The sequence below is a fragment of the Talpa europaea genome, assembly GCF_964194135.1.
Source record: "Talpa europaea genome assembly, chromosome: 4".
NCBI lineage: Eukaryota > Metazoa > Chordata > Mammalia > Eulipotyphla > Talpidae > Talpa > Talpa europaea.
The window spans coordinates 22,978,403-23,003,132 of NC_140070.1; the positions used below are offsets into that span (position 1 = coordinate 22,978,403).

The window sequence follows — 24,730 nt, forward strand, 5'->3', positions numbered from 1 at the left end:
GTTGAGTTCTAATTCTATGTCCTCACTATTATAGGCCCCCCAGAACTTTAACAATAAAAATAATAAACTAACTAAAATTGTATAACAGAATGTATGACGTGCCCTAACAAAGTTATAAAAAAGTGCTAGGAGAGGGATAAATTTTGAAATGGTTAATGAGAAGGAAGTTTAAGAGCACAAAATAGAGACCAATAAAGCAACTGTAATTTTTTCTAGAAAATAAGTAACAAAAACCATAAATCATTCAACATACACTGTTGAATGGGAAGCATTTTGTATATACAGCTTCAACAGTCTTTGTAAATATATTGCTGCGAAATGAATCAGAAAGTAGGACATTAGAAAATGGTTTATAGATTTCTAGATGAATCTGACCAAGGATCAACATCAAGCAAATCATAATTTTGGCCATAAATGTCATAAGAACAAATATGCAACAATTAGATGCTTATTATTCAAGTTAAAGTTAGCAAAAGTTCTGCTCTAGTTACACAATTTACACTCTTCCCCACCCATACACTCAATATACACAAATATACACATGAAGATTTGGAAAATACACTTATCATGAACAAATATTAGTGCAGGATAAAGACTGTTCTATTGTAAATAATGAGGAAAAGATAGAACTGAATCTGAAATATCCCCCAAGATGGGTAAAAAATAAAATGAATTGAAAGAATAAAACTTAAATTAACAGGAAGACTAGGTATAAAACCCTGCCTCTGTACCTAAAATTTCTTTACAATATGGGGGAAATGAATTGTGCCTCCTTTGCACTCCAATATGCCATGACCACAATATCATGTGTGAAAACAACTATTAAATTGGTGTTTTCTGTAATCCCAAATAACTAATTTCAGTCACTACTCAATATGGTCAATGAGAAACATCACAGATTATCTATTTTAGCAACCTTAAGGTAGTGGTTGTGCAGAGAACTTCCTATCAGAATCACGTACTTTGAACTCAAATTCGTGTGCTTCTCGTTTTAAAGTTGCCCTGATGTGAAAGGCCATGTTTATTTCATGGCTTAGAAAATTATATGTCACTTAATCTAACCCCCTCTCCTGGAAACCCAACAATAGTGCATCACTAAGCAGATATTTTTGCTGCTTCTCTGCAAGCTCTTCTACCGTAATGCCATATAAAGTTTAATAAAGAAAACATCAAAGGATATGATATGTAGTGTGCTAAGAAACCAAGAGTCACATAGCAGCTTCACAGTTTTCTAAGTCTTGTATTTAGAACTCCACTTCTCCAACATCAGTCTTTGAGGACAGGTGGGACAGGGGAAGACTCCCTTCAAGAGTCCAGCAACATTCTTAGAGGATGTGGATCTTAGAGGATGTTGAAGAGTACGCTTCTTCTGTGGTATGTGGATGGCACCGATAGTTTCAGACATATTAAGGTTTGTGTTTGTTTTGTTTTGTTTTCCTTTGCTTATTTATTCTGACAAGACTATTGGGTGTACACTAATAAATATAAATATATAAATGATCCAAAGTGGTTTGTTTGTTGTTTTGTTTGGGAATGGTTTGGCTTTCCTGTTTTGATTCCAATCAAATGCATGTGTACAAATAACTGGATCAGTCAGTTCAAGTTCTCACCTTCTATTTCTCTCTGGCCAAATTAGATAAGTACCATAAGAATATTTACATTTCAGCAACCACAAATGTTGGCGAGGATGTGGAGAGAAAGGAACTCTCCTGCACTGTTGGTGGGAGTACAAACTGGTCCAACCACTATGGAAAGCAATGCGGAGATTCCTCAACCTACTAAAGATAGAGCTGCCATATGATCCAGCAATTCCACTCCTAGGTATTTACCCAAAGGACACAGAAACATCAATTCCAAAGAGCACCTGCACCCCTATGTTTATAGCAGCACTGTTTACAATAGCTAAGCTTTGGAAACAACCCAACTGCCCAAAACTGGATGACTGGATCAAGAAGATGTGGTACATATACACCATGGAATATTACTCAGTAATCAAAAAAGATAAACACATGCAATTTGCAGCAACATGGATGGCCCTGGAAGGGATCACACTCAGCAAAATAAGCCAGAAAGAAAAAGAAAAATACCAGATGGTCTCACTCATAACAGGAATCTAGAAAACCTAAATATGGACCAGGAAAAAGAATAACTATAAGAAAGAAAAAAAATCGAAATCAACAAATAACTATGAACCAGAGACACTCTTTGTGGGGGGGAAGGAGGGATTAGGATCAAAATTGGGGTTGCAATTGTATGGGGAATATAAAAATAAAAAAAAACAATTAAAAAAAAGAACATTTACATTTAATTAGAGATTGAGAGATTTCAAAAGGGGGATGATAGTAACCTCCCTACCATAAGGACATCTGAGAGAAGCCTTGAGGAAGGGGAAGGTGTTGTATACATTCAGTTTTAATAGTAGATTTTTGCCTGGGTTACTAAATATTATGCCCCCTTTAGGATGTTGAATCCTATTGAGAAATGGACAAACAGTGTAACTCAGTCCTTCATTAGTTTTGACAATGTGTAGCAAACATGTTCTATTAACAGTCATAAGGTTTTCTGTTATTTTTTTTAAAAAGGATATCTAATAATTTTTTTGTTTTTGTTTCTCAGTTTATTGCCCACTACTATCCCTTGTGTCCCCTTGAACCTTCCCCTTCCCCTTTCCCCTTCACCTCAGTGTCCTCATGGTAATTACTAATGTCCTCTGGTTTTTGTAAATATTTTGCTTTTTCAAATCATCACTGTGTAAATGTCCAGTATTTGTTTATTTGGACTTGCTTTACTACACATAATTCACTTGAACTCTCTTCATTTTGCTGAAAATGGCAAATATATTTCTTCCTTATGGTTGAAAAATGTTCCATTGTGTGAATAAGCAACAATTTCCTAACCGAATCATCATGGATGGACATTTAGGCTATTCCCATGTTCTAGCTGTTGTAAATAATGTTGCTATCAACACTATAGAACATGCAGTTTTTGTGTTGGTGTTTTTATATTCTTGGATAGATGCCCATGAGTGGGGTTGCTAATATTTGCATTTTTAGTCTTTTAACATATATACAGATTACTTTCCATAAGGTTAAACCATTATCCATTCCCACCAACAGAGTAGTAAGATTTCTCTGTCTCCACATCCATCCCAGCATTTGCTGTTAGAAGTGTTTTTAATATGTGCCGTTCTCATGGGTGTGAGATAACTCACTGTGTCTTTAACCAGCACCTGTCATATTGGAAGTAGTGATGAACACTTTTTCATATCTAAAGTGCTTCTGGATAGTCTCTTTGGTGAATCATCTGTTCATATCTGCTGCCCATTTTTTAATTGTTTTATTATCTTTGGATTATGTAAGTTGTCTGCCTATCTTAAATTATTAACTCTTATCAGTTATATATTGTGTGAATATATTTCCCATTCAATAAAGCATCTTTTTTAATCTTCTTGTGTTTTCTCTTACTGTGTAAAAACTTTTAACTTGGGGTAATCCCAACTGTTTATTTTTATTTTATTTTCCCTTGCCCTACATGGTCAAATTACCAAGCGCATCTTGATGTCAAGGAACATATTGCCAATGTTTTCTTCTATATGTTTTATTATTGTAAATCTTAGATCTAAATCTTCAATCTATTTGGAGACTATTTTTGTGTATGGAGTTACATAGTGATCCAACTTCATTCTTTTATGTATGGCTTTCCAATTTTCCTAGCACAACTTATTAAAGATACAGTCCTTTCCCCATTGCCTGCTCATGGCTACTGTAGCGTAAATTATATGCTTTGTGTATGTGGGTTTATTTCTGGACTTACAATTCTATTCCTTGATCCATGTATCTGCTTTTGTGCCAAAACCATATTGTGTTTTATAAAAACAGTGGTTTTATAGCAAGTTTGAAGTTAGGTAATGTTTCTGTTTCTCTCCTTCCCCTCTCCCCCAAGATTCCTTTTGCAGTTCATGGTTTTTTGAAATTCCATAAATATTTCAATATATTTTGTTCCATTTCTCTGAAAAATATCCCTGGGATTTCAGTGGTGATTGTGTGAAATTTGTATATCATATTCAGGAGGATAATAATTTTTGATTATATTGATTCTAACAATTCATGAGCATAGGATTTCCTTCCATTTCCTTATGTCACTATATAAGTCCTTTACTAACATCTTGTAGTTCTTACTGTATATGTTATTCACTTCCTTAGGTTAATTCCAAGGAATTTAATTTTTTGAGGCAATTGTAAGTGGATTTATTCTCAGTGTTTTGCTATCTGTTCATTGCTAACATATAAAAAAGCTCTGGATCTTTGCATGTTGATATTGTAACTTTGCTATATTCATCTATTATTTATAATAATATTTTTATGGAGTTTTTAGGGTTTTCTGTATATAATATCATATTATTTGTAAATATGATAGTTATTTCTTCTTTTCCAACTCAAATTCTCTTTATTTCCAATTTTCGACTGATAGCTCTGGCTAAAACCTCTAATGCTAAGTTTAACAAAAGTGGCAACAAAGGGCATCCTGTCTTGTTCCCAATCTTAAGAGAAAACTTTCAGTTTTTTACCTTTAAGTATTATAACAGTTGTTGGTTTGTGATATCATGGACTTCATAATATTAGAGTAAGTGTCTTCTTTTTTCATTTTCTTAGAGTTTTTATCATAACTTGGTGCTGAATCTTACCAAATTATTTCTCTGCATCTATTGATATTATCATATAATTTCTATCTTTACTTTTGTTGATAAGATGTATTACACTGATTAATGTATATTAAATCATCCTCTATCCTTGGGATAAATGTCACTTGATCTTGATTTATAATCCTTGTGATATGCTGCTGAATTCAATTTGCTAGTATTTTGTTAAAGATCTTGCACTGATGTTCATCAGGGATATTGGTCTATTATAATTTTCTTGTGCTCTCTTTATCTGGCTTCAGTATTAGGGTAGTGTTGGCATCATAAAATGTATTAGGAAACATTCCTTCCTAATAACTATGGCACATATTAAAATGGCACATATTAAAAAATATTCTTTTTAAAATCAATCTGAGCAAGATGGGTATTAGTTTTTCTCTAAAGTTTTGATAAAATTCATTTGTAAAACCATCTGATACCTGGCTTTTGTTTTGGGGAAGATTTGTTTTTGTTTCAATTTCTAAAAAGTTGGGCTGATTTTGAAATCTATTCAATTATTCTACACCTTTTGACTGATGAATTCAGGCCATATACATAAAAATATGGAATGCTTCACACATTTAGGAATCATGCTTGCACAGAAACCATGCTAATCTTCTTTGTATCATTCCATTTTTAGTGTATGTGTTGCCAAAGTAAGTACCACACAGTAATTTTTTAAGGTAGGGACTTTATTTGATTTCACAGTCTTTACCTCAGGACAATGGAATAGTACTTATCCATAATAGGGCAAATGTAAGCCTATGATTTATTAATTTATTTTCAAGTATATCTGTAAGATGACACCTTAATATTAACATTGTGGATAATGCTGCAACTTATTATAAGAAAGTCCACATATCTTTCTAAAGCCCTAATCAAAATACAGATAATTTACAATATGTATCATTGGTTCACTGGTTCAAACAACCCATTCAATTGCTTGCCTTATATGGAACTCAGATTCAAGAGGATAATGGGAGCAGCAGAGTTCATGGCCTTGGAAAGAGAGTATCACTGATCTGTGAGCTGTGGGAATTTATAGATATAAGAGGTCAGAGAACTGGCTCTCATAGTACATGGGGACATAGCAACTACGAAACAAAATAAACCTTATGAAGGAAGAAATATAGAGAGCATAAAAATGCAAGCACTAAAAGACCTTTTAAACTATCAAAAAATTCAACTGTGGCTTATATTACTATATGATTGCTAATATTAAGAAAAACTCATTAGGTTATTCTACCAGTAATAATAAAATGTTGCCTATTCAGAATTATAGTCTTCATAATCAAGAGTTGTGAATTTTAGTCTGTAAAAATTTTTAACATTGTCTCTCTGGGATTTTTAAATCTCAGAGGAAAAGTACAGGTCCAAAAAGTAAACATTATAATTAAGTTTATTCTGTTTAGTATAATTAACTCCAATACATAATCTGAAAAGCACTAAGCCCATGGGGCTACCCCACATAAGGACTGACCTCTGGTACATGGGAACTATGTACTGGCCTCTCTACATAGATACTATGTAAACATTGTTTTAGAGACATGTTCATTAGCTATTTTCAAATATCTTTCTGATTTATTATAGGTTTGAAAGTTCCTCTGTTTTGTAAGTAAATATGACCTAATGTCATTTTTGTAAGGAAAAAGGCCATTGAGAGGTGGTTTGGGTCTATGATCCATATTTTCACTATCTGCCATCATGTGACTGGCCTTACTCATCTGGTGGGGAGGGCATCATTTGATCAGTAGAAAATCCTTAGCATTTATCTCTTTTACTAATTAAACACTGTCTGATAGAGGACATAAAATGGTGGATTTACCCTAGTCTAGGAACCTCTTGGAATTAAGCATGACTTTAATTTTTCTCTTTGACGTTAAGAGTGACAATTCTTAAAACAGAATTTTTATATCCCTTGGACCTGGTAAAGACTCATCAATATTATTCTCTAAGACAATGCCAGGATAGGTATATGGCGGTACAGAAATAATAATGTTTTCTGAGGGGCATGTCTTTCTCTTTTCAATGGGTACTTTTGTAAGAACAATAATTCAATGTCCTTTTTCTAGTTTGTATTGGTCAATTGCCAAAGTTTAGACAACTCATTGTATATTTCATTTTTTTCTTCATGAGACATGTTTGGAATGAGATAAATTAAACTGGCAGAAATTTAAGAACACAACCATATAAATGATAGTCAGTTCTATAAACACCATCAAAACACCATCAAAAGAATATTTTATTTGCTCTTATGATCAAACTTAACAACAGTATGTATCTTTAAACTGAATACAGGTGCAAATCTAGACTTACATAATTTTTCCTCTGAAGATTGTATGGCAAATTATTTTTGTGATAACATAAATAATATCCTTAAATTTCAGAATTCAAACAAATTACACAATTTCAAGCCATTTATCATTTAATGTCTTTTTTTTTTTTTTTTTGGTGGGACCCTTGCCAGAGGCCGGGAAACGAACCGGCGCTGCAGAGGCTGCAGGCAGCCTCGCAGCCCAGCGCTCAACCAACCGCTGCGCCACCAGGGGAGGCCCTATCATTTAATGTCTTAAGCAGTCAGATAAACATTGAAGAGGAATCATTATCAGTTCAAATTTAATGATCCTCACCAAGAATCATGCTTTCCCATTGTACAGATATTTTATTATTCTATATCTAACTGATCAATGCAAGAAGGAATTAAATCAATATCCAACATTTACACTTATATAACTTTCTCTCCCTTTAAGCCTAGACAGGCAGTTTAAGAAATTTGTATCAAGAAATTTAAAAATTATTTTATTGCAATCATGTGTGTAGGACAAGGACATCTTCTAATTCAGTGAGAAGAACAGAGTTGGAGAATATGACCAGAGTGAAATAAACAAACAAACCAGGAGTAGTTTGTTTGTTTGTTTGTTTGTTTGTTTGTTTGTTTTTTCCAGTCAGCATTATTCTCTGAAGTCACTTATCCAGGAATTATTTGGAATTCTGGAGATTCATTCAAGATGACCAGAAACAACAAGTGTTGGTGATAATGTGGAGAAAAAGGATTCCTCATTCTCTGCTGGTGGAAATATAGACTAGTCCAGATCCTATGGAAAACACTATGGAAATTTCTCAAAATATCTTTTTTAAAGATTTATTTATTTACTTATACAAGAACGGGGTACAGGCCAGATGTGCGGGAGGGTTAGAGGATTCACCAGAGACAGAACGGGGGACAGAACAGGCAGACTGATGAAATATACTGCTGAAGGGAGTAGTGGGCGAGACAGGAGAGGTCTGCTGCACCGTGTGGGTAGCTCCCTGGCCAGTAGGAATTGAACCCGCACTGTAGAGGCTGCGGACAGCTTCATAGTGATGTGCTCAACCATCTGCACCACTAGGGGAGGCCCAAATTTCTCAAAATATTTAAAACAAATTATCAAACTCAACAATCCCACTCCATTTGCAACAAGGATGGAACTGGAGAGGATTATGCCAAATAAAGTGAGTCAGAAGAAGAAAGACAAATACTGGATGATTTTGTTGACATGTGAAACATAGAGAAATTAAACAAAAGGTCAGGCAAATGCAAACCAAAACAAACTGTAGAAATCTGACTGCAGAACAGAGGCTACTAGAGTGGTAGGGATAGGGTGGAGAGCAAAATGTGGATGGAGGGCGCCCAATGGACTATGGTAGAGAACTATAGCTTTTGTGAGTGTAGTGTTATAACATACATCTGTGAGATGTGAAACTTACACCTCTGGGTCATATACAGTGTTTTAAACCAATATTATGTTAATAATAAAGAAAAAAATTTAAAGATATTCAGACAGAAAATAAGCATACAATATGTGATCCTCATCATTAATCATTATGGAAAAGCCAGTTCAAGCCAATTCAATCTATAAAAATAAAAATAGTGGCAACACAAATGATAGTAAGAGTGCAGAAAAATTAATCACTTGTATTACTAGTGGAAATATAGAATGGTGCAGACATGTTAGAAAACAGTTTAGCAGTTTTCTTTAAAAAACTAAACATACAGCTATCAAAGTCCCAGAACTTTTGCTCCTGGGCATTTATCCTAGAGAAATGAAAACTTACATTTACAAAAAAAGCTGGTACACAGATGTTTATAACAACTAATAGTCAAAAACTAAGAATAGCTCATTGTCTTTCAACAGTTGAATAATTAAACAGTGGTATATCAACATCATGAAATACTATGCAGCAACAAAAAGAAACATCCTGCTGATATGTGCAACTTATCATTAACTATTACCAGATAATTCCTGGGTGAGTGACTCTTCAGAGAATTATGTTGGCTGGAAAAAAACTACTCCTGGAAGTTTATATATGGCATGATTCCATTTATATCACATTTTGAGAATAATAAAATTATAGAAAATACGAGAGCAAATTAGTTGTTACTAGAGTTTAAGAAGGCAGAAGTATATAGGAAGTGAGTATGGCTGAAGGGCAACCTGAGGGATCCTTGTAGTGATGGCAATGTTCTGTATCAATGCCAGGATCATGGCTATGATACTGTGTTATCCTTTTGTAAGATCTTATCTTTGGAAAAAACTGTGTAACGATTATATAAAATGTCCCTAATTATTTCTCATAATGCACATGATTCTACAATGATCTTAAATATTTAAGTGAAAAACACTACACTTTGAACAAGAAGGTGTGAAATGCAAATAAATATTCTTACATAAATTCCAACATATTTGTGGGGGCTATATTCACTCTATTTACTTTGGTTTCCTAATGAGGGGGAGATTTATTTATTGCCTAATATTAACCTTTCCTCTACATACATATTTTCCTATCCCTTTCTTGTGTTACACAATCTTCTGTCTCAGGTTGAGAGATACTAGATTATCGGAGTGAACATATAAGGAAATTATAAACATTACAACTGGAAAAGCTATATTTCCAACTTTATAAAGACACAGTATACAATTGACACATAGATTGACAAAAAGCATATCAATTCTGGCAAATTCTTTCCAATCTGTGTAAGCGAATGGGACAGTCACAAGATTAATAGAAGCAGCAAACTCTTAAGTAAAACAAATGTGTGATGAATCTAGTGAGAGAAAGGTAAGCCAGTTTCCTTGAAATTTGCTAATTTTATCATCAGTAGTGAATTTATTTCTTACCATTGGAAAAGTTCTTGTTATTTCCATTAATATTTGTTGTTTGACTTTGACATGCATATACTTATATGTCCAGATCTTCCCCTATGTCAGCACTGTCTAATGGCTTAGATTGACAGAGCATTTTGCCCCCATTTCTGTCATTTATTTCCTTTTTCATTCTCTTTTTCAATTCACAAAGCATGGTGCCATTTACATTACAGGGTGTTCTTACCTGCATTCCCTCCCCAGATAGAAATCTAATAGGCTGGGTTTTCATTTCTCTAGCAAACAATATGTGTAAACTTCGTGTTCTGTATGCATTAATTCTTCAGTTATTTAAAAGAGGGGCTTGTGTAATAGCCACAGGTGAAAAAAGTCATTGCATTAGTTACAAATCCACGTTACAAAAATGAACTGTGAAAATTTTTTTTCTTTTTTTAATATATTTTTACATCATTTTTCATTTTTGCACAATGTATGCATTTTCATCTTGGTTATAGTTCCCATATAATTCCCACACCCCTTATTTTGACCCTAATGCCTCCTCCCCTGGCCCCCCATAATGTATCTATGGTTTATAGTTGCTCTTTGATTTTGATTTTTACTTTATTATAGTCTTTTTCCCGGTCCCTTATTTAGGTTTTCTAAATTCCTGCTATGAGTGAGACCATCTGGTATTTTTATTTTTCTTTCTGGCTTATTTTGCTGAGCATGATCCCTTCCAGCTCCATCCATGTTGCTGCAAATTGCATGTTTATCTTTTTTGAACTGTGAAAATTTTACACTATGTGTTGGACTCTAAATCAGCATGAGAACATTCTGATTTTTTAAAGTTGAAATTGGTATTCTATGAATCTTGAATAAGATGGTGAAGTTCGACAGAATAATTATGAGGCATTAATTATTATTTAGAAATTTGCCTTTGCAAAAACAGTTGGAAGCAATTTATAGATACAATGACATTTAAAACTGAAGTAAATGAACCTACTAATATAGCAACTGTGGTCAAGTTCATGACTAGGAGTTTTCTAGGTACGCAGGGCAATATGGAGACAATTAAGAACAGAAAAATCTTGGCCCCCCCCCAAAAAAAAACCCTTAAAATTCATAGTGGTACTACATTTTTAAGAGGATGTTATAATATGGTATAATTTGATTATTTGTATTTAAATGAGAATGTCTATTAAGCTGGCCTAGCTACACCGAGAATGATTACCTTTAATTCATAAGGACTTTTGGGGGCACTGTGTTAAGAAATAGCCTGAGGTTAAAATTGGGAACAGCAGAATCTGCGGCATGTTGATATATAATTTCTACTACATACTCAAGCAAGAAAATAGGCAAGGGCTAGCCCTCACGTTTCTTAATTGTCATCCACACTGAATGCACCAATTTGTTCCATATATGAGAAAATCAAGACTGAGATAATGGTGTAAAGTTTTCAAAGTTACATTATTAAATGTTTGAGTTAACAACTTATAAGAAAGGTTGATTGTCAGGGATTATAGAAAAACTAGACATTTAATTGATATTATAGAATTTTAATCTTCTAAGAATAAATAGAAATAAACGTCTTATTTTAGACAAGCTGAAATGATAAGGAAAACAAAAAATAAATGAAGTCTGAGATGAGAGATTATTGAGAATTTCAAAAGTGTTTGAGTGTAAAAAAGTCACAAATTCTTAAAGGTCAGGTTGTCTACCTATGTATCCTTTCATTGCCCAATTGCTTTGCGCATAGTGATCAGTGTATTTGCTAATCAAATTACTGAAAAGAAGGATGTAAGTTAGACAATGAAATATTTTTGACTGAGTTACAAAGACAGATTAGAAATTAGTAAGAAGAAATATATCCAATATTGCTTTTTGAAGTAGCTTTGTCTAATTGCTACTCATTTCCTTCACTCACAAAGCATTGTATTTAACATTCAAGAATCTATAGGAAAAGTTAATTCATTTTTGTTTTCCCTGAATTCTAATCTCTGCTATACTCTGTCTTCACTCCAGTTCCTGATAAATATATGTACAGAGTTTTTTGAAGGATGTTGAGTGAAGGAGGGAAGAATGAAAGAATAAAGTCATTTTTACGCACAAAGTTTGCTTGGTATGGGGGGCATCATAGGAGTTATCAGTGGCAAAACAAATTAATATGCTGGTGAATGTCACTGTGGTCAGACTGTACAAATGCAGAGTTTTGTTTAGAGTCAATGGGTTTTTTTTTCCCCTAAGATTTATTTATTTATGCATACAAGAGCTGGGATACAGGCCAGAGATGCAAGGGGTGAGAGGATTCACCAGAGACAGAGTGGGGAGCAGAACAGGCAGACTGACTGAAATACACTGCTGAGAGGAGCAGTGGGTGATACAGGAGAGCTCTGCTGTGCCACATGGGTCACTCCCTGGCCGGCTGGGGATCGAATTTGTATTGCAGAGGCTGTGGATTGCTTCATAGTGCAGTGCTTAAACCCTTGCACCAGCAGGGAGGCCCAAGAGTCAATGGGTTTTGACAAACTTCTGTGTTTTGAGGTCCTTTGGCAGAGAGAAGGTCCTGGCTAGTGCAGGTTTGCCATAACCCTTTCCTGAAAGTAGAGGTGTTATCAAGGGTCCAATGCTGGCTCCCCTTTCTCAAGATTTATGTTATTTGCCTATTTTTTTAAAAAAGATTTATTTATTCATGCATACAAGAAGCAGGGTACAGGCCAGATATGTGGGAGGGTGAGAGGATTCAGCAGAGACAGAGTGGGGAATAGAACAGGCAGACCAACTGAAATACACTGCTGAGGGAAGCAGCAGATGAGACAGGAGAGGTCTACCGCGCCATGTGGGTATCTCCCAGGCTGGCAGGGACTGAACCCAGCTGCAGAGGCTGCGGACAGCTTCACAGCACTGCACTCAACCACCTGCGCCACCAGGAAGGCCCCCTATTTGTTTTTAATTTGGCTGTCTATTCGTTAGAATAGATTGTCAAACCCTTATCTAGGAATTCATCAGATAAAGCTTCCTTTTCCAGCAGGATATTGTGTGTGTATAGGGCTGTTAAGGAGAGTTCCTTATCACTTTTTCTTTTCCAACATGGAGACTGGCATCTCCATTGGGCAAATAACAGCTCTCATTTCAAAGTCAACCTTCACACCTATCCTATCCCTCCTAGCTGCTCCTAGCCTAATGCCTTTGCCCTTCTTTAGGATGAGGGAGTTCTATGTAATTACTCTTAAACACTTCTTCAAATCTGACAGCCCATGCTAGTTTTGATGGGCAGCAATTTTTCAAATAATACTAGTGCTGTTGGGTTTTAAAGTTAGATTAACATGAAAAAGGCCTAACTTATAGATACAAAAATAATACACATGAGTTAGGGAGATGTTTTAAAAGTCCATGATGAAATATTTTCCTAACATTTTCTGTTGTTAATTGCAATTGTCAGAATTGCTACAGTTGGAAATTTTTTCAGATACTGTATTACAATATTGAACTAAAAGTGAAATCAAATTAGTTTTGCAGTGTGGTAAGTCAGCATAAAACATCCTTTAAAATGAATAGTTGCGGGCCTCCCCGGTGGCGCAGCGGTTGAGCGCTGGGTTGCGAAGCTGCGCGCAGCCTCTGCGGCGCCGGTTCGATCCCCGGCTGCTCCCTGGCCACCGGAGGAGGGTCCCACATGGCGCGCAGACCTCTCCTGCCGCCCGCTGCTCCCCTCAGCAGTGTACTTCGGTCCTTCTGCCTGCTCTGCTCCCCGCTCTGGCTCTGGTGAATTCTCTCACCCTCCCTCCCGCACTTCTGACTGTACCCAGTGCATGTATAAACAAAACAAGCAAACAGACCAGCAAACAAATAAATAAAGCATGCCTCTAAAAAAAAAAAAAATAAATAAATAAAAAAAAAATAAAATGAATAGTTGCATCACTGAGTATGTTCCAGTGGTAAAGATACTAACACAAAAGTATCACACATAAAATGTTTTACTTATGGGAACAGGTAATTTCTGTAATTTAATTTATAACAGTCACAAAGCACTTAACTTTCTTAATATGTATTTCCTGTATGCCAGGGAATTTTAAAAACATCTCAATTCAACTATTAACATGCTCAGTGAGATTCAGTAGACTGATTTCTTGTTCTTATTCCAAGAGTAAATGATCTATTAGAGCAAGCAAGGGGTGAAATGTTGGAAGTAGTTGATTACTATGCAATTAAGAGTACTGATAAGTACATAAAAACAATAAGTCACATGTTTCTTTCTTTCTTTTTTTTTTGCTCTGCTTCCATAAATAAAGCAAAATATTCCAAGAATCAAACAAATGTAAATGAAACACAATAAACATGACAGGGGAAAACTGAGTAGTTGAATAGCCATTTGCCAAAAGAATAAACTGTTCCAATCATTCAAGCAAACTTTCTCTATTTCCATCAAAAAGACTATGCCTTAGTCTGTCAATGGTAAGAATGAAAACTGTCTCTGTACTTTCCACAAACATTTGAATATCCTATCAGGAGAACAACCTTATTTTGTAGGGAAACAACTGTGATTAAGGCTTACTATAGATCATAAAAAAACTGTAGGATATTAATAGTTTAAAGAACTTAGAGGATTTTTCAGCTGTAGATATCTTTAACAAGTAGGATATTTTAATTCAGCAGAAAATAATTTTTGGCATTATGTCTAGAAATAAACCTATTATAGTTTTTCAGTTACTTGATAAGAATAACAGCATTTTACAAATCGACATTATTAATGTCACTGTTACATGACAAGGCCTTTTATATAAAGAGGAAACAGATTACTCAGCCTGCATGCCTCTCCTCTATGGACACTCTGTGGTTAGTAAATTTGGTCGATAGGTTTCTAGGATATGGAGGAGTTTAGAGACAATCCATATATACTCGCTATTATTATTTTTTCTTTTCTGTTGTTTTCTTAATTTTTTTTCCTGTTTAAAACCATTCTTTGAATACAGAAATAACCTGGTAACCTTAGAACTGTCTACCCAGCACACCAACACCAAATTAGGCTTCTCAATCATCTTGATTCAATTCAACCTCTTTTGGATATTAATATTATTGCCCCTAAGGACTTAGGAAAATATCCTTAATTAATTTTCCTCCTCTTCCCGGGCTTTTGATTCCTTGGAGATTAGTGTAACCTTTAGACCAGCTTGTTTTTCACACAGATTTGTGTTCTTGAAGGAAAAATAATGTTCCTTGTAAGCATGCCCAGAGATGCTGTTAGTAGAAACTTCCCATAAACATTTACTTATTTATTTTCAATGTGTCTAGTTACTAATCTAAAATATTATTTTCTATTTTGTTAGCAGATTTAATAATAAAATTTGATAACCAGTAATTCTAACAACCTATAGTTAAAATTAGTGTTAGTAATTTAAAATGTAATTTTATGAGGTTAAAACATGAAATTTAAAGTAAGAGTTATCCACAATTAGTCATTTTAGAATTCAATGTCATATTTTCTTTTTTAACATGAGAGGGGCAGACAAAAGTCAAAGTCTTGGGTTTAGGAGTCAGACAAGGAATCAAACAAATAAGGGTTCAAATTATAGCATAGTCACTTACTAACTGTGTGATTGTGGATAACTGTGTAATCTTTACTCAGCTTAGGTTTCTTCATCTGTCAAAGATACAAATAGTATGCTTAGCATTGCATCCTTGCTGCAGGAATTAACATACACACTGTGACTTTAGAGTGCTCAGAAATACTATTGAAAGTTGATATTATTAACATTGGCTTCATTAATATTTTGCTTTTCCACTCCTTGGTTTTCTCCGGAATTTCCTGATTAGTGTTCCTGGTTTACATGAGCTGCTCTTGCATTCCTAAACCATTGCATTTCCACATATTATCTCATTTGATATTATAAACATTATGAGGTCTATGAGGTAGTCATTATTTTTTATTCCCTTCTCCAAATGAGGAAACCAAGTTATGCCATCTTTTCAGAGTATACAGTGGATAAAGGTGAAGTCAGGGTGAAAATTCATTAATATTTTCACTATTCTGACTTTTATAAGATCATTTTGGGTAAGCTATGGAAACAACCCAAATGCCCAAAAATAGACGACTGGATCAAGAAGATGTGGTCTATATATACAGTGGAATATTACTGAGCAATCAAAAAGATAAACTTGTGCCATTCACAGCAACATGGATGGCGCTGGAAGGGATTATGCTCAGTGAAATAAGGCAGCAAGAAAGAAAAATTATCAGATTGTTTCACATATTGGAGGAATGTAGAGAAGCCAAATAATTGATAAAAAACTATAATAAATTAAAAATCAAAATCAACAGACAACTATAAATCAGAGACATTCTGTAGGGAAGGAGGAGAAGAAGAATCAAAAACAGGGGAGGGAAGAGCACAAGAGACTATGGTGATGGTGCACAGGTGAATTGGTGGTGGGAATTGTACGGGGACCACACCTGAGAGGAGAAAGTGTACATTGTACAAAAATGAAGAATGATGTAAAATATATATAAAAAATAAACTTGGATTGTGATGGTGAAGGAAAAAAAGATCATTTTAAATGAACATTTCTGATAAGCTGATATTCTAACTTCAATAGCTTTGGGTTGACATGATCATTCTGAAGATGTCTTCCAATTTATTACAAACATCTCTTCATTTAGCAGTTAATATATGCCTATTCTATATGCTATAGTACACTGTCTAATATACTATATATGTAAACTATATAGCACTTCTGTAAACACTTGATGAGATTGGCACTTATACTATCCCTCCTTTACAGACAAGAAAACTGAGTCCTGATTAGTGGTGCAGCCAAGATAAGAAAGGAGTTACTTTGCCTCTAGGGCCTGTTCTCTTAACCATCAGCTATATTACCTCATAGACGGTAAATTACATTACAAACTTGGCTGCTTTTCAAATTTTCATTGTTCCTCAAATCATAAATTTCAACATGTCACATTGTTACTAAAACAAAATAATAATAATAATAATAATAAAAAGCCAAAAACTTGAATAGAAATCATTTCCTGGGAGATTTATATTCTCACAAGCAAGACTACTGCATAATTCACAGAGCCCAGTGCAAAATAAAAGCACACTCCTCTTGTGAAAAAATTAAGAATTTTAATTAGGCAACAGTAGATCATTAAAACTAGTGTGTGATCCTTTGAAGTGTGAGGTCCTGTGAAGCTAAAATGTTGCACATCCATGATCAGCACTGACTCAGAGAAAACCTCCAACTGTGAATTTGGCCTCGACGCCCCATGCAGCTTTCCTTCTGTAGATCTGAAAAAAAAAGCTTCACAGTAATAAAAGAACAACAATATTGGAGCCGTTTTACTAAAGTCCCTGTCCCAGAATCACTCTACCTTCTCCTGAAGCAATAGGACTGTTGATGAAGTAAGACTTGGAGAAAACCTAGGTTCCCAGATGCTTCTGGATTATGTGCACTATGAAAAGGAGAAGTAGAGACCACTTTTCATCTTGGCAGTCCACAGTAAGTTGGTAGTCAGGATGTGGGAGAAGAAAGAGGAAGCCCTGGGGATCTCTCACCAACCCACAAAGGGAATCACCCTTATCTCCCTTTAAAATGGTGGCAGAGATATGTGAAACGCACCCAGTGGCTAGCCGTGTTTGGAGGGTGTTGTGGTAACTTATTACTTAAAATCAATAAGCCTAATCATCACATGCTTTGTTATTTGTCCTTTTAAAATTATAGATGAAGTGATGTTTTACATTTTTCTTCCTTCTAAAAGTGGGAAAGAGCTGCATTTTTGAAAAATACACGTTAATTCTTGGACTTTGAGTCCCTCTGCTGTGTGCACACAGGTACTGTTATTCAGTCTTGTAGGCAGCCAGGAATCAGGGCAGGTGAATTGCAATTTTTAGGTTTAAACTTGAGTTCCTTTCCATACTGGTTTTGTAACTTTGAGAAAGTCAATTAACCTCTCTGAACCACAGTTTTTCACTCTGTAAAGTGAGAAAAATTTTAAATAATAACCTCAGAAGATTTTTAGAAGCATTAATTGTATGAAAGTGTTTTGTGCAGTGCCTAGCACACTGTAAAAGCACAACAGATTATACACTATTGCATATAATTTGTGAATATTTGAATCTGCAAAACAAAGAGCAGAAGCAATTGTATACCCATCACAAACAGTCCTTATCTGTCCTCATTTGAATATGCAAATGAGCATTTAAAAAAAAAACGAGAGCTTTTTTACTTTGAGAGTGAACTAAAATAATTTCAACAGTAGTTGTTAAATGTATTTTCCATGAGACGAGTAATTTGCCTCTATTTTCCAGGAAGTTCTATTTGAACGTCTGACTTAGAGGTTCAAATGAATTATTCTTGGACTTTGAATTATTAATCTTGGCTGCATGATATGTAAATAAGACTGCAGTGACTATAACTATGTCTAGTTGCACGGCACTGGGTCAGAAGCGGTATCAAGTTGCTAGCAAAGAATTTCTGTCAAAGGATTCGGTCCTTCCAGCACAATGGTAAGTACAATGCTACTTACACTGCACAAGTATATAAAGTGATACCAGACTTCTCGTTAGTTAGCGTTCCTTTTAAGTGTCTTAGAGGCAATGAAGGTTTTAAGTGATGTTTAAATGAACTGTCTGAATGTTATCCCTAAGCATATGTAGAACAGTAGAAGAAATTATAAGGAAGTCACATTGATGTCCTCTCCGTTTATATTTTACCAAATTAAGTGCATTGTTTTCATTGCCAAAGCTTATATTAATTTTCTTAAAAGAGATTTGTTATATTTGCTAATGTCTTGGAAATTTATATTTCAGCAGAAATGGTACTTGGATTTAATTTAAATAAATATAACTACTTTACTTACAGAAAAAAACTTAAAGTTCCTAAATTATGTGAAATACTTTATCATGTACATTTTCATGTCTAGAAAATAATGTGTTAGAGGGAGTTTTAAGGTACCTAAAAGTTAAATTTAGCATTTATGTTTGTAAAAATTACATCATTCAAGAAAAGATGGAAAATTGCAGAAACTATTGTTATTATTGTTATTGTTATTCTTATTAAAAGTGCAGAAACTTCCTGAACTTTCTATAATTTCTTAAATATTTTAAAGAAATTTATAAACATCCAATGTGATACCACGTTATCACCTTTTGTACCTTGATTTTTAGTGTAATTTTTAATTATATAAGTAATGTAATCATCAACATTAAATTACTGTATTTTTTCACTGTGAATATATATTTTCATGCAAATTGTTTATTAATGAAAGAAGCAGTTAGCTAAAGTAATAATCATTATGAGTATTACTTAATTTAATTTGAATTTCAAAATGTACATTTTTTAAAGACTGACTACAATTAAAGTGAAAGAAACATTAAAACATTACAGAGATTAAAATGAGCACTACTGATCTGTTGACAGGAATAAATTGAACACTTTATAGTTTAATAATTCTATTAGGCTTAGATATATTTTTATATATATAATTTAAAATTTCATCAGAATTGGCAATATGCTTTAAAAATCTGTTTTAAGAAATTCATTCAAATCAGCCATAGTCTATGTACCATAATTTGTATTTTCTAAAAATCAAGTCTGTAAGCACTAGAAAGCAAAAGAGAGAATATGAACTTTTCATGAGACAGTTTCTCCTTTAATTGGGAATTTTTCTTAAGGTAGCTTACTTCATCAATTTGTGGAATGGTGATGGCTGCACTAAAAACATACTTAATTGTAATTTGGAATCTAATTTGGATCCACTTGAGAATCTAAATTGTGGGTCTTGGTGAGGTTAAATTGACTAGCAAATATTAAACAGTTTTGCCTTTAGAAAACCACAATTTATTCATATTATGAACTTAGAAAAAAATATTTTTAAATGAAATAAATTAAACAAAGAAGACTAAAAAAATCACAAAATATATACTCTCATTCATGTAAAAATAAATTCAAATTAATGTTATTTATAGTCTAGGAAGCTATCTAAGTATTAAGAGTGCTAGGTTTATGGACAATTTCATCTTTTGCCTATCTGTATTTTTAGTGAGTGTTATATAATATGTACTTTAAAACATTATTTGGAAAAAAAATGAAACAGTCACTCGGAGAAGTAGGACAAAGGAGACCAGTCATTCATTTTCCTTATTCCATTCCTGGTATTCTCTATCCCTATTTCCATTAATCTTTCATTCTGTAGACAACTCAAAGGCAAAAGAATTCTCTAAGACTTCAACATGGTTCTGAGCTTGCTTTGTGGTGCAATTGTTAATCTGACTTCTTCAGTCTTTATGAAGTATTTTCTCTCAGAGGCAGTCAAACCTTTCTGCTGCACATAAGCTACTGACATCCATCAGTATATGTAAGAAATGATAAGGCAGAAAGGTAAGAATTATGACCAGGAGGAAATTCAAAAATGAAACAAATGAATTTCTTAAGTGAAGAAAATTTTCTGTTGCCTTAATATTCATTTGAGTGTGAGCACCAGCTTTTTGAATATTTCCAAAATAAAAAAGGAACCCACACTGAGCCTTGAAGAACTCTAACATTTAAAGTTTGGGCAAAGAAGGATTAGCCCACCAAAATATTTTACAGAGAGAAAAGAGGACAGACAGCAAGGAGATTGCCATGTCATAGAAGGCATGGAAGAAATGCTTGCAGAAAGAAGGAAAATTAGGAGATTGTTATGTAACAGAAAGGAAAGGAAGAGGGTGCTCCTAAAGTCACTGTATGAAAAACAGGTGAGATAGCAAATAAAATTAGAAAAAAATAGCTATTAGATTGAGAACTATAGATGCTATTTTGGTGGATCGGCGGGCCTGAAGCCAAATTGGAGTAGACTGAGAAAGGAATGGATGTCAAGATGTCAAAACAATTAGTGAAAATAGCCTTTTTATATGTCAAGTGATGACAAGGAGGGAAACATGAGAAACCAGGGAGGTTTGTCCTTATTTTTAAGATTGACAGGGCAAGAAGGTTTAAATGCTGATGGAAAAGATGTAGTTGAGTTGGAGAAGTCTGAATAGAGAGGATAAAGAAGTGTATCACATAGGATGATGGGAATTTGAGAATCAGTTGAATCAGGAGTAAGACCAGAAGAACAGACTTCCTCTGTTGGCAGAGGGACACATACAGAGACAGGGATCAGAGTGGATATCTGACAAATGAGCTTTATTTCAGAGAAGATAGAGGCAAAAACATCTACTAATGATGAGTAGGGAAGAGTAGGTGGGAGAGGTTTGAAAAAATTGTACAGCATATGAGATTGAGAAATGAGGTTTATTGCTGGGAATGAAGAGAGCAGTAGAATAAGATAATCCCAAAAACAAAGTGAAGCTTGGTTCCTTGGCAGTGCCATCTGCTGCCTGAGGAAGCACCTACCTAGCTTCTCCTATTGTTGGACTTAGTGGCAGGTTTCCATGGAAAGATATGGGGAGAAGCTCAGAGGAACTTAGGAGGTTTTAAAGTAATTAAAAATAGCTTATCAAAATATTGAACATAACATGTTTACAATTCCATGACAGATTTTCATAAATAAAACCCACTCAAAATACCAATGATCTTTAGTTGGAGTAAATCACTTGACTTTGTCAAAAGCAGATAAGAGTTTTCCACATGCCTTCACCATAATGAATTCTGCTCATTGTTGGCAAGCATACCCCCAAGGAAGCGCAGGTGCATTTGTTTTTCTTTGCCTCTGTGTACCAAAATGCCTTGCTCAAAGGCAATCTGTCAGGGAGATTTTTAGAAAGTTTTATTTTCAGCCTCACTTTCCCTTATTAGAAATAAGTGGCATATTTAACAATAGTGATCCCATACATTTTTATGAAAGTCAAGTTTTTGAGATACCTGGCCCCACCACAGTCCGACTTCGTTGCCAGAGTAAATGGCAGGTGAGTAAGGCACTTGAGGTTCGGGTGAATGATTATTTATTTTCATGGCCCCTGTTTGGATAAGGTCTTTTACTATGTGTATAACCTCAGCAAAATACTTAATTTTCCAAGCCTCAGTGACTTCACAAGTAAAGTGAAAGTAGTAACAGTGTCACCTCAGTATGTCATCTTGGGCATTAAATGGAATTAATCCTTAGCCGGTGTTGAGCAAACACATTGTACATGATAAGCTTTCAGTAAATAATAGCCATTGTTATCATTGCTAATATTTTTAGCTTCTCCACATTAAATTTTTTTAAATATCCTTTAAAATGAATTTGTAGTTTATAAATTTAATATAATAAACATGATTCTTTATTAACATGGAAACAAAATAAATGCTATTATAAGAGCAAAACTAGAGTTCTAACAATCCCAGTTTCCTCTTCTGGGTTTGAATCAGTTCTACTTAACTCACAGAATTTGTCAAGAAACTACAATATGCTGGAGACCATGGTGGGTCCTGGAGACACAACAATGAAAGTAGACACCTCTTCACTTTGTCAGGTTGCAGTGTCAGTGCCTTTGAGGTTGAACAAAGCCAAAGCAGCTTTTCACTCATGGCTCTGTGATGGGGAAACACTAAGGGGAAGGGCCACTAAGGGGGAAAGAAAACATGGAGGATCCCACACCCTGGCATTACAGTGGGGGCAGGGCCCCAGGGGTAAGATCTGCACCCCTCCAGTACAATGAGAACAGGGATACTTCTCCTTAACCTTTTTGCTGTTTGTCATCTTCCATGTGTGTTTCTATCTCAGGGCATTTGCATGTACTTTTCATGATGTCTGGAACACCCTTTGTCATTCTGTTGCATGCCTTTGCTTGTTTATGCCCTAATTCTTCCTGAGAGAATGAATTTTCTGAGATTAGCGACTTTGTTTTACTTATATTGGCTGTTATCCCCAGTGCTCAGCACATACTTCAGAGGTTCTCAGAGCAATAAAAATAACCATATTTTATGTAATGACTATTCAAAACATATCTAGTTTCCACTTTCTTGACCTATGTGAAGTTATTCAGCCTCTCATTAGTTTTAACTTCCAGGAGATAAGGCAACAAATTGCTAACTTGTATAAATAAAAATTAATAATTCAGAGCTTGTTACAATTATTTGCCCCCTCTCTAATTCAGAGCTTTAATTCTGAAGAAATTGTTCATTGTTTTAATCCTATGTGCATTTCCAATACACATGTGAAATTGAAAAAAATGTAAATATTTGTTGAAATTATATATTAGTGGCATAAGTATGGGTGTGCAGATATACTATTTAGTGATGTAAGCTACTCTCAGTTTAACTTTCAAGTGGAACTTTTTATTATCACATTAAGCACAATATTGTCTTTAATTGTAGTTTGTTATATTCATATGTTTATGTCTCTTCTTTAGGTATGGAATACAACTTGTAAAAACTGGCTGGCCACAGAGTCTGCCCTGGAAACCTACTACCTTCCCATTTTTTATGGGATTGAGTTTGTTGTGGGAGTTATTGGGAACACAGTTGTTGTTTTTGGCTATCTCTTCTGCCTGAAGAACTGGAATAGTAGCAACATCTATCTCTTTAACCTCTCTATCTCTGATTTGATCTTCTTTTGCACCTTCCCTTTGTTGATAAAGAGTTATGCCCTGAAAGAATGGCTATATGGGGGCGTGCTCTGCATAATTAACCGATACATCCTTCATGCCAATCTCTATACCAGCATTCTTTTCCTCACTTTGATCAGCATCGATCGATATATGCTCATGAGGTATCCTTTCCGGGAACACGTTCTGCAAAAGAAGGAACTTGCTATCATATTCTCTTTGGCCATTTGGGTTCTAGTGACTTTAGAGCTACTGCCCATACTTCCTTTTCTAAGTCCTGCATTAGTCAATGGCACCATCTGTACTGATTACGCAAGTTCTGGGGATCCCAAAAGCAACCTCATTTATAGCCTGTGTCTAACCCTCGTGGGATTCCTTATTCCTCTTTTTGTGATGTGCTTTTTTTATTTCAAGATGGCTCTCTTCCTAAAGCAGAGGAACAGGCAGGCTACCATTGCTTTGCCCCTTGAAAAGCCTCTCAACTTAGTCATCATGGCGGTCGTGATCTTCTCCGTGCTTTTCACTCCCTACCATGTCATGAGGAACATGAGGATAGCTTCCCGCCTGCGGAGCTTTAAGAAGTTACCCTGCGCAGAGGCCATCATCAACTCCTTATACATTGTGACTCGACCTTTGGCCTTTCTGAACAGTGTCATCAATCCTGTCTTCTATTTCCTTATGGGAGACCACTTCAGGGAGATGTTCATCAATAAAATGAGGCATTACTTCAAATCTTTTACATGCTTTAGATGATGTCCTCATGGACTAATGTTTTCATTCAGAGAAAAATGAGATCCTGCGGAGACATTGTTTCTCACACATGCAACTATAGGCCAGTTCGAGTTTGATAAACTCATAGATGTATATAAGAGAGGGTCACAAATCTGACCCTGATTTAAAGACTTGGATCCAGGTGTGTGAAAAGAAGGACGTGAGAAGAATTTGATTTGTTCATCTCAAAACGGAAATGCATTGGGTTAGCACCATCTAATGTTTGAAAAGATGCGTTCAATATCCTAGGGGGAAGAGGAATAAAAGTTAAAAGAACAGCATTTTAATCATTGGTCAAATTGCGTGAAAAGAAATCTGTGTTAAACATTTTTTGTTCTTATTCATATGATTCTATAATATAATGTGAGAACTGAATAGCAGAAGATTAAACAGATGCTATTAATTTTACCATTGTTAGCTCTTGAGACAACTTAAAGTAAATAATAGCAGTGGCAAACAAGAAAACAATATAATGAATTCAGGGCTTATTTTGTTGTTTGTTGTGTGGTTTATAGTGCAAAAAACCATACTAAATAGAACCTTAAAAGATGGTTCAAGAAAAAGAGAGATACTTTTGAGCTTGGATTGCAGGAAATTTAGATATAAATAAATTTATCAAAATAGTAAATAGAAATAACAAGAATTATTGTTAAAAAAAA

At 34.7% G+C, this 24,730-nt stretch overlaps 1 protein-coding gene across 1 annotated transcript; it reads left to right on the top strand.

The window, feature by feature from the left end:
- Window positions 1–1,332: 1,332 nt before the first annotated feature.
- On the top strand, window positions 1,333–24,269 carry SUCNR1 (succinate receptor 1; the record flags this gene model as incomplete). Its single annotated transcript, XM_084232576.1, is given in 4 exon segments — window positions 1,333–1,374; window positions 18,219–18,254; window positions 18,258–18,299; window positions 23,106–24,269. Coding segments are annotated over 4 exon segments (1,068 nt in total). The 3' UTR covers window positions 24,054–24,269.
- Between the last annotated feature and the right edge of the window lie 461 nt (window positions 24,270–24,730).